Source organism: Vulpes lagopus, chromosome 2 (assembly GCF_018345385.1).
Source record: "Vulpes lagopus strain Blue_001 chromosome 2, ASM1834538v1, whole genome shotgun sequence".
Classification (NCBI taxonomy): Eukaryota; Metazoa; Chordata; class Mammalia; order Carnivora; family Canidae; genus Vulpes; species Vulpes lagopus.
This window is the reverse complement of record NC_054825.1, coordinates 46,299,467-46,311,550: the sequence shown is the minus strand read 5'-3', so window position 1 is coordinate 46,311,550 and position 12,084 is coordinate 46,299,467. Positions and strand designations below refer to the sequence as shown.

The window sequence follows — 12,084 nt, the reverse complement described above, 5'->3', positions numbered from 1 at the left end:
GTACACATACCTTCAAAGAGAACCACAGCATGTCCATCGCCAAGATAGGTATTGATACCTACCCTTACTTCAGTGATGGCAGAGGGCACAGAGTCGACTCTCTGCCTCTCTCCTAAATTGCAACTAATTTCCCTACCTAGTATCCTAGCACCCACTAGATTTGCTGCCCTGGCCATCCAAGTTGGTGGCCCCAGGGCCATATTGACCTTCCGATAATAACCTTTAGAGAGTTCTGAGTAATACCCATTCTTGAGATTTTTTTTGTCTTAGTCTAGGAATCCTTATTCCTCCCTTTAAAGACCAATCTGTTCAATGAGGCTGATGTAGAGCTGTTAGGAATCCTGGCTAAGACTGGCACACCTTGGCCCAGTCAGCCTTCTCCAGAACTGTCAGCTTCAGGTCTCCTGGCTCATGGGGCTTCCTTTGCTAAGGTGATAATTCTTCATCCTGTCACCTGAGTCCAGGCAACATGTCTTTGTCATCTTTGTGTCCCCTGTATCGCAAGAAACAGTACCTGACACATAAATGTTTACTAAATCAGGAAAAATCAAGAGAGCACAGAATGAAGGAAATGAAAACAGGTAACAACTGGTTGCTCCCTTTTCTCCTGGAAACTCACTTCTCTTTCTGCAGGTTCTCAATTTGCTCAGTCAGAACCCTCTCCTCCTGCTGCATAGCTGCTTGTTGCTGTTCAGTGATGTCAGTCTCCCCAGCTGCTTCACTAGTCAAGGTCTCTTCTGGGACATCAGACACAGAGGGCAACCGAACTACAACAGGAGAGGATGGACTTGGATAGTTTCCTCGGCGCAGTCGCCCCTTTCCCTGCAAAGAAAAATACGTGTTAGCAAGCAAATTGAGTGACTGAATTAGTTTTATGTGGCCCATTTAGGATAGCAAGTGTACTTCCATTACACCAGGGGCATGATAGGAATAAATGGAAACATTCTGCAAGGCCTCAGATATTTAGAGAGATACTGTCCATTGAACACATTTAAATTAAGTATTTCTTGCAAGAGCACTAGAAAAAGGGTACTTTGGTGGGTGGGACTATAGGAACAAATTATGCACTGAAGGAGATTCTTCATTTAATCTAAGCTTTATCCATTCCAAACGAAGTATCCACAAATGGTTATTTAAATTTAAATTAGTTAAAATTAAATAAAAGTAAAATTTTAGTTCTGTATTCACACTAGCCGCATTTCAGGTGCTCAATAGCCACAAGTGGCTAGTGGCTACCATAGTGAACAGTACAAGGTACAGAACATTTCCATCATCCTAGAAAGTTCTCATGGACAACACTGCTCTATAACTTTAACCTTGGAATGCAGAATTTCTCTAGGAAGACTACAGAAACATGTCCTGAAAAGTCAGTTTCATTTAACAAAAGTCATTTATATATCACAGGATGCTAGTGAGAGAGATTCTTTGAGAGTACCTCAAGAAATCTTCTTGAGATCAGAGGGAGAAAAAAACCTTATTGCTTTTAAATTGGTTACCTTGTATATGACTTTAGCTTCTGATAATACCAGCCTAGGTATTTCAGATTAAACCTTCTGCTGGGAGCAACTGGACCAAACATAAAAAGCCCAAAATATTCTTGAAGGCACTAGAGAGCTAGTTAACAAAGCAAAAACCAAAGAGAGGCTAGTTCAGTATTCAGGGCTAATCTAAATTTAAGAAGAGGTGGCTGAGAATCTGTGTAGAGCTTTTGACAGACTACAGCAGGGGTTAGCAAACTATGACCCTGGGCCAAGTCTGGCATTGTGCCTGATTTTGTAATTAAAGCTTTACTCAAAAAAATAAATAAATAAAATTAAATAAAATAAAGCTTTACTGAAATACATTCATGCTCATTAATTCACACATTGTCTATGAGTCTTCCGAAGAACAATGGCAGCACTGATTGTTGCATCAAAGACTGTATGGTCCACAAAGCCTAAAATATTTACTTTCTGGTCCTTTATAGAAAAAGTTTTCCAACCCCTGGGGTAGAGAATAAAAACTGGAGTCCAGACCCACACAAGGGTGGACTGCTGCCGGGTAAAACCTCCATGTCTGACACTGGGATCCCTGAGGTTTGCATACTAAACATAAGAATAAGCTGAAATAACAGTCCTTTCGGACACTGTAGCCTAGCTTCGAGTCATCTGAATGGTCCAGAATATTGTAATTCCTAAAACTGCATTATTAAAGTAATCCAAGATTGGTTATGCCCTAGAACCTGACAGAAAAAAAATGGAAATATGCCTTGGAGGAAAGTCATATCATATAGGCCACAAAATATTTTTACAAATAGTTTTTCAAATATTATGTATGACACATAAAGTAACCCAGCACAAAAGGAGACAAGACAAAGTAAATGAAAACTAGTGAAAACAACAAAACCCAGAAACCTTCAATGACTCCAGATATTGTGGCTATCAGACAGACTTAAAATAACCATGCTAAAGGAGATAGACATAGTTGAAACAGTAGACTGGAAGTCAGAAGAAAATATAAAGAATCAAGCAGAGAAAACAAAAGAGGGTAAATTATAGAGGACACAATAAAAATATCTACCACATGTAAAAAGAATACCAGAAGAGGAGGGATCCTATAGAATGCTGAAGAGATACTGACAGAGCATTTTTCAAAACCAACTAAAGATATCAACCTGCTGGCTGAAGAAAGCCTTCAAACTCTAAGGAAGATGAAGAAAAAGAAGTCCATACATAGATACAAGTGCTAAAAATTAAAGGCAAGAGATAATCTTAAGATTGATTGATTGATTTATAAGAGAGCAAGTGAGCATGCATGCATGAACAGGGGGAGGAGCAGAGGGAGAGGGACAAGCAGACTCCTCGCTGAGCACAGAGCCTGATGCAGAGCTCAATCTCATGGTCCCTCAGATCACGACCTGAGCTGAAATCAAGAATTGGGATGCCTAACTGACTGAGTCACCCAGGCGCCCCAAAGCAAGAAATAATCTTAAAAGTAGTCAGGAAAAAATTATACCTGCAACAAGGATACAAAGTTAATATTCAGAAATCAGTTGCATTTCTGTACACTCATAATGAAGTAGCAGAAAGAGAAACTGAAAGAACAATTCCATTTACAATAGCACCTAAAAGAATAAAGTACTTAGTAATAAACTTAACCAAAGAGGTGAAAGACCTGTACTCCAAAAACTACGTAACACTGATGAAAGAAATTTAAGATGATATAAACAAGTGGAAAATACATTCCATACTCATGGATTAGAAGAATTAATATTGCTGAAGGTCCATACTACCCAAAACAATCTACAGATTCAATGCAATCTCTATCAAAATAGCAACAGTATTTTTCACAGAACTAAAACAAATACTAAAATTTCTATGGAATCATAAGAACCCTGAATAGCCAAAGCTATCTTGAGAAAGAACAACAAAACTGGAGGTATCACAATTCCAGATTTCAAGATATACTACAAAGCTGTAGTAATTAAAACAGTATGCTACTTGCACAAAAACAGACACATAAATCAATGGAACATAACAGAGTGTCCAGAAACAAACCCTTGCTTAATGGTCAATTAATTTACAACAAAGGAGGTAAGAATATACAATAGGGAAAAGACTGTCTTTTCAACAAATGGTGCTGGGAAAACTGGATAGTTACATGTAAAAGAATGAAACTGGATTGCTTTCTTATACCATACACAAAAATAAACTCAAAATGGATTAAAGACCTAAATATGAGACTGAAACCATAAAACTCTTAGAAGACTTAGAAGAGAACACAGGCAGTAATTTTCCTGACATCGGCTATAGCAACATTTTTCTAGATATGTCTCTTAAGGTAAGGGAAACAAAAGTAAAAATAAATACTAGGATTACATCAAAATAAAAAGCCTTTGCAGAGTGGAGGAAACCAGCGACAAAACAAAAAAGCAACCTACTGAATGTGAAGATATTTTCAAATCATATATCCAATAAAGGGTTCTATCCAAAATATATAAAGAACTCACACAATTCAAAACCAAAAAACTACAAATAATCTAATTAAAAAATGAGTAGAAGGCCTGAAAGAGCATTTTTCTAAAGAAGACATACAGATGACCTACAGATACATGAAAAGATGCTCAACATCACTCATCATCAGGGAAATGTAAATCAAAACCATAATGAGATATCATCTTGCATTTGTCAGAATGGCTAGAATCAAAAAGACAAGAAATAACAAGTAATAGTGAGGATATGGAAAAAAAGGAAACTTCTTACACTGATGGTGGGAATGTAAATTGGTACAGCTACTTTAATAAACAGTATGGAGTTCCTAAAAAATTTAGCAGAACTACCATATGATCTAGTAATTCCACCACTGGATATTCACTCCAAGAAAATGGAAATACTAATTTGAAAAGACATATGCACCCCTATGCTTACTGCAGCATTAATTTACAATAGCCAAATTATATGAACAGCCCAAATGTCCACTGATAAATGGATAAAGAAGTAATGGAATATTAGTCATAAAAAAGGATGCGATCTTGCCATTTGTGACAACACAGATGGAACGAGAGGGTATCACGCTAAGTGAAAAACTCAGATAAAGACAAATTCGTGATTTCCTTTATATGAGGAATCTAAAAAAACAAAATGAATGAACAAAAAAACAGAATCAGACCTATAAATAAATAGAACCGATGGTTGCCAGAGGGAAGGGGGTAGGGAGATAGACTAAGGGAAGTAGGAGATCCAGGCTTCCAGTTACGGAATGTATAAATCATGGGAATGGAAGGTACAGCACAGGGAATTTAGTCAGTGGTACTGTAACAGCACTGCATAGTGACAGATGGTAGCTATACCTGTGGTGAGCATATAGCATAATATATATTTGTTGAATTACTATATTGTACACCTGAAACTAACATAACATTGTGTTAACTATACTCAAAAAATTTTTAATTAAGTGATGAAATGGAAAGCTATATATATATACATGTACAACAAAGAAGAAACTATTAGGTTCAAAGGTTACTTTTCAACAGAAATAATGGGAGGCAAAACACAATAGATGGTATTTTTACAGTGATGAAAGGAAAAAGAAACTGCCAACCTAGAATTCTACATAGGACAAAACCATCTTTAAGAATGAAGTTGAAATAAAGACATTTTCAGGCAGACTTAGATGGAAATCTGTCACCAATACAATTGCACTAAAGGCATATAAAAATGAAGAGAAGTCACAGGAGGGATACATGAAGATTAAGAAAAACAGTAAATATGTGAGTAATGAATATTGACTGAATAAATATTGATTGCATAAAGCATAAGAATAATGTGTTGGATTTAAAGTATACAGATAATTAAAAATAACAATAGCAACTATACCAAATAATAGCCAAAGCATAAGAAAGTTCTCATATTATGTGAAAAAAAAGATAAAAGTACGAATTAACAGACTTCGACAGTCATAGATTTATGTTGTAGTCTTTAGGTTAACTACTAAAAAAAAAAAAGAGTAAAAAAGTGTAAAACTAGAGAAGAAAAAATAGAATAGAAAATAATCAAAAGGAAAAGGCAAAACAAAACAAAAACAACAAACCCAAAAGGGCAAGAAAGAAAAGGAACATGTATCAGGTAGGAAAAATAAAAAGCACAAAATAAAATAGATTTAAATACCAATACATTAGTGATTACATTAAATGTAAATAGATTATAAGCTCACTTTAAAATCTGAAGACTGTCAGACTATTTTAGTAAAGAAAACCCAAGTGTATAAGGGACACATATAAAACATAAGAATTCATAAAAGCTGAAGGTAAAAAGATCGGAATAAAAAATATAGCATGTCTAATCAAAAGAAAACTGGTGTAGCTATATAAACTCAAGGCAAAGTAAACTTTAAGGTAAGAAGTGTTACCTGCGATGAAGAAAGATATTTCACAATTTACAAAAACTCAAATTATGAAGCCGACAGAAGACTTCCAAATTTGGAAATACCTAAGAAATGGCTTCTGAAAATTTTAAGTAACATACTGGCAGAAATACTCCAAGAAATGCAAAGCTAAAACTGGAACAGAAAAAAACAAATGTGTACACACAGACCAGTAAAGCTACAGAATGGAACAACTTGATAAACATCAGGTGATATAATAGACTATAAAAGATTTAGTATCTAACAATTTCAGAATACTCATTATTTTAAAGCATATACAGCAAGACACTACATTTCCAAGGGGTTGAGATAATTTATCTGACCTTTAAAGTAATTTAAAATAAATTTCCTGTTAGTCTCATCACAAAGAGAAAACTAAAAATCCCTATGTATTCAGAAATTAAGATAAGACTTCATGGACAAAGAAGAAACCACAATGGAAATAATAAATTATTTTGAACAACGGTATCAAAATATGTAAGATACACTTTAGCACGCTTACCTTAAAGTTATAGCCTTACATGCATACATTAGAAAAAGAGAAAGGTTAAAAATTAAAGAGATAAGCATCAATTCATGAAACTAGATCAAGAATAACAAAGTAAACTAAAGGAGGAAAAACGGAAACAAGGATAGGAGTAAATGAACATTAGAAAAAAAAAGAGGCTCAAAATCAAAATGTAACTTTTTGAAATGACTGATAAAACGTTTTAGGACCCTGGCAAGACTGACAAATAAAAAACAAGAACTCATAGATAACCAAAGGCAAGAATGAAAAAAGGGACACTACTACAAATCTTGTAGCTATGAAAAGGGTAAGAGGCTACTATGAACAACTGTATGTCAGTAAATCTGGAAGTTTACACAAAGTGGAGAAATTTCCACAAAAATCCAAGTAATTAATGCTGTCAAATAAGGTATTAAAAATATGAAAAATCTTATAAATTGAATCCATAAATTAAAACCTTTCCAGAAAGAAAACCCTGGGCCCAGATGATTTTACTAGGAAACAAGAAGACAAATTCTTCCACAAAAGTTTTTAAAAAAATAACTCTTCTCCAACTCACTTTTAGAGGCCAGAATTTACCTTGATATCAAAACATAACAAGGATATTAAAAGGACTATTATAGGACAATTTTACTCATTACCACAGGTGCAAAAATCCTAAAAACATACTATAAACTGAATCAAGCAATATATAAGAAGGACATTACCTCAAGACTAAGTTGATTTATTGCAATAATATGTAATGGTGTTTAACATAAGAAATTCACTGTGTGTGTATATATATCAATAAAATTAAAAAGTCTCATGCACAACGAAATACAAATAGTAACAGCAATTCATAAAATTCAACATAAAATAGTAACAACTCAGAAAATCAGGAATAAAAGGGAACATACCTAAAGAGCATCTACAAAAATTCTATAGCAAACATCTTACTTTGTGATGGAAGACTGAAAGCTTTCCCATTCAGATTGGGAACATGCCAACAATGATCCCTATCAGCACTTCCTTTCAACACTGTACTGGAGGTCTAGCTGATGTGAGAGAAAAAAATAAATGGCATAAAGAACAAATGAAGATATCATTATTCATGGACAATATGATTGTAGAGGTAGAAAATACAAAGAAATTCACAGAAAAATATCAGAATAAGTTCAGCAAAGTCACCAGATAAAAGGTGAAAAATACCAAAATCAATTGTACTTAATGAGCAACAGATACAAATATTTTATATAACATTTATAATTATATTAAAAATATTAAAATCCTTGTAATAATTCAAACTAAAGATGCATAAGATTCCTACACAGAAAACTTTAAAACATTTTTGAGAGGAAATGGTCCATATGAGAGAGAAATCATGTTCATGGAAGGGAACAATACTGCAAAAAGGTCAATTCTCTCTAAAGCAATCTGTAAATTCAGTGGAGTCTCAGTAAAAATCCCATGACAATTTTTGTGAAGCTGATTCATGAAGAGCCAAGAATAATCAAAGCGCTTTCGAAGAAGGTAGGATGACTTGTTCCAGCAGATATTTTTAGAAAGTTAGAGTAATTAAAACACTGGTATTGGTACAAGGTCAAAAGAAAGAGCCTAGGAACAGATCCATGTACATACAGACTCTTGATTTATAATAAAAGAAGAACTTCATGGCAGTATGAAAAGAATGCTTTTAAAATTTAATTATTTATTTATTTATTTATTTATTTATTTATTTATTTATTTTAGAGCAAGACAGCAAGCAAGTGGGGGTAGGGGAGGGAGTGGGGGAGGGAGAGAGACAATCTTAAGCAGGCTACTCACCAGGCATAGAGCCAGATGTGGGGCTCAATCTGATGACCCCTGAGATCAGACCTGAGCAGAAATTAAGAGCCTTAATGCTTAACTAAGCCACCCACGTATCCCAAGAATAATTTTTAAATAAATGGTGCTGGAAAAACTGGATATCCATGTGGAGATATAAAGATCACTGCCTTCAATTTATCACATACCAAAAACTGCCTCCAGGTGGACTGGATACCTAAATATCAAAGGCAAAGCAATAAAGTTTTTTTGTTTTTGTTTTTTTTTTTTTTGGTTTTTTTTTAGCAATAAAGTTTTTAAAAGATAATAAAGATGATCTTTATAGCCTCAGGTAGTAAAAAGAATTCTTACACATGACCCTAAAAGTTAAGCCTACATTAAAATTAAGAACCTTTGTTAATCAAAAAGATACCTTTAAAAGTGGAAGAAAAAAGTCTGAAACAGAAGTAACTAGAATTCATAGAGAATTCTTACAGTTCAAAGACCAATTAGGAAAACAGGCAAGAGATGTGAACAGAGCCTTCACAAAAGAGATCCAAGTGGCCAATATACTTATGAAGAGGTACTTAAGCACATTAGAGATATAGCACAAAAATGCAAATTAAACCACTCTGACACATCCATTAAAATGGCTAAAATGAAGGAATCTGGCAATATATGTACTGGGGTAGAACAACTGGGAATCCTCAAACACACACTGTTAGCATAACACAACCATATTGGAAAAAAGTTCGCTATTATGTAATAATGTTGAAGATACATATACCCGTGACCCAGTAATTCCATTCCTATGTATCATCAACAAAATATATGCATATGTCCATCAAAAATACATGCATCAGAATGTTCATAGCAGCATTATTCATAACTCCCCAAAACACAAGCCAAATGTTCCTTAACACTAAAATGGATAAACTGTGGTATACATGTATACTGAGATACTATATGGTTAACAACAATGAGCTACATACATCTAAACACAACAATATGGATAAGTCTTACACACATAACATTGAGTGAAATAAGTCAGATATAAAATACACATTACATGATACCATTTTTATAAAGCTCCCAAACAGAACAAATCTAGAGTGTTCAGAAATACGTACAACGACAAATAAAACAGAGTAAGTAACATAAAACTCAGGTTCCTGCTTACCTTGGGAGGGAGAGAAGGGGCTGTGTTTGGATAGAGAAAGAGGAGAGTCTCTGGGGGTGCTGGCAATGTTCTATTTCTTGACCTAAGGCGGTATTTGGATAGTCCCTTTACAATTATGTATGTATGCTTCTGTGCCTTTCTATACGTATTATATTTCACAATAAAAAGTATATTTTAAGAGGTCCTTTTCAAAGTTAGCTATTTATGCAAATATATCGGTATCTTTTAAATAGCATGGGACAATAAACTGACAGATTTCTGAGTTGATTTTGGGAAGAAAGAAGGAAGACAGGCTGTCTCAGAAACAAACTGCTGTTCTAGTCCATGTGGTGAAGTGGAGGGCAGCTCTCAGAGCATTCAGACTAACTCTTCCAAACTCATGCATTCTAAATCCACAATAGGATGAAAATCAAGAGGATTACAAGATTGCTACTCTACTTTCAGTTCTGAGTTCAAAAAGTAAAGGATATAATAAAAGAAAGGCCCTCAAAACAGAAGATCAGTCTGCAAATTTTACAAAGGATGACTCAGAGGAAGATGGCATTGTGAAACCAGGGCAGAGAACAGAGTTTGGAGTTAATATCAACAGTGTCCATTATGACTGGTCACAATCACATTATAAATTTCAGAAATCTTGATTTTTGATTATTTTAATGAAGTCAAATGAATGACCAAAACATGATGTGATATAAAAGCCTCAGGGAGCTGGAAATATCTGAACTTATTCCTACTACACACTTACCAGTATTCAATAAATGAGTTGCCTTTGTTCAGCGTTCATATCATCTAGCCAATTAAGTAGTTCAACATGGGTTAACTTAGAATTATTTAAGACAGCTGAAGAAAATCAAACAGGCTGTTCAGGCCTAAGTTCTAATCAGTATTTTTTTTTAAGATTTTATTTATTCATAGAGACACACACCCACACACACACAGAGAGAGAGAGAGAGAGAGAGAGAGAGGCAGAGACACAGGCAGAGGGAGAAGCAGGCTCCATGCAGGGAGCCCGATGTGGGACTAGATCCCAGGTCTTCAGGATCAGGCCCTGGGCCACAGGTGATGCTAAACCACTGCGCCACCAGGGCTGCCCTCTAATCAGTATTAAACAAAGATGAAAAAAAGTTGAAATCCCCAAGTTCTCTGACAAGGTCAAAGAGTACTTTTTAAAGTTGATTACATAGAGCTTCTAGAAATATGGAAATGGAAAACTGCTAATATTGTGTTAAAACTGGACATAAATTTGTATACTGTAGGGTTTTTTTTGTAAAATCTGCAAACATACCAAATTATTAACACTAGTTTGAGTGGAGTAATATCTTTTATTTTCTATATTTTTCTGTACTTTCAAACTTTCCTATAACGGCATGACTTTTTTATTATAATTTTTTTTTCAGAGCAACGTTCACTTGCATATTCTTTTAGTGCTTTTACCCGTAATTGGTTTTCTACCATCTATGCAAAAGTCAACAAAGTGAAAAGGCAAATATTTTCTTGGCATTATAATAAAAATAGATTTGACTTCATGGACTCTCTGAAGAGTCAGCAGTTAAGACGCTGAGCAGTGGTTGGTATAATCCTTTGTTCATTTTTCACTAGATAGCTGGTCTTTCTGTATTTATTTATAGGAGCTTCTCCTCATTAATCTAGGGAAAATTAGACCCTGTGATGTGAGTTGTAAATATTTTCTTAGGATGTGTCATTTCCCCTTTGCCTTGCTTACAGTCATTTCTATCATACAGTAATACTTTCTATCTATGCTAATAAACCTATCAACTTTTCTTTTAATGGTTTTGTATAATAGAAAAAACTTCTCCAAGATTACAGGATATTTTTCTATCATAATAGGGATTTTATTAGTTTGGATTGATCACATACTTTATGAAAAATTTATACCCAATTCATTGGGCAAATACTGAATATAAAATCATAAGTTCTTTTCTGAGGAACGTATTTCATTGATATTCCAGCTTAAACTTTAGAGATAAATTATTCTAAAATTAGGATATTGACTACAATTATCTGCTAATGTTGGCAAGTATAGATCTGAAGTCTAATCCAGGTTTCAATATCATACATAATATTCAAATTTCCAATCCAAGTTACTAGGAAAAGCTGGACTACCACTACCAAAGATGTCACAGATAAAACACAAATCTCAAAGATCAGGGAGGAGTTTAAGACAATATGGAGAGTTACCTATTTTCAATTAAAAAAAATTTTGTGTTTTAAATTTTTTCCTTGTCTTTATTTAAATTCCAATTAACATACAGTATAATAAGTTTCAAGTATATAATTTAGTAATTCATCACTTACATACAACACTTGGTGCTCATCACAAATACCCCCTTAATACCCTATTTAATCTCCCCTTCCTGGGACTCCAACGCACTTCTAACCTCCTCTTCAGTAAGCATCAATTTGTTCTCTATAGAGTCTGTTCTTTGGTTTGTTTCTCTTTTCCCCCCATGTTCATTTGTTTTATTTTTCAAACTCCACATATGAGTGAAATCATATGATATTTGTTTTTCTCTGACTGACTTATTTTACTTAGCATAATACTCCCTAGTTCCACCTACGTCATTGCAAATGGCAAGATTTCATTCTTTTTTTATGGCTGAGTAATATTCCATTATGTGTTGTATGTGTGTGTATGCACACCACATCTTCTTAATCCACCAGTTGATGAACATTTGGGCTCTTTCCATAATTTAGC

At 34.3% G+C, this 12,084-nt stretch overlaps 1 protein-coding gene across 6 annotated transcripts in view; it reads right to left on the bottom strand.

The window, feature by feature from the left end:
• MYO9A (myosin IXA) overlaps positions 1-12,084 on the bottom strand; it is a 271,647-nt gene that overhangs the window by 6,739 nt on the left and 252,824 nt on the right. For all 6 annotated transcript variants that reach the window (XM_041746477.1, XM_041746479.1, XM_041746482.1 and 3 more), the window contains one exon: positions 620-822. In XM_041746477.1, coding sequence (XP_041602411.1) covers positions 620-822 — 203 coding nt within the window. The remainder of the gene's footprint in view (positions 1-619; positions 823-12,084) is intronic.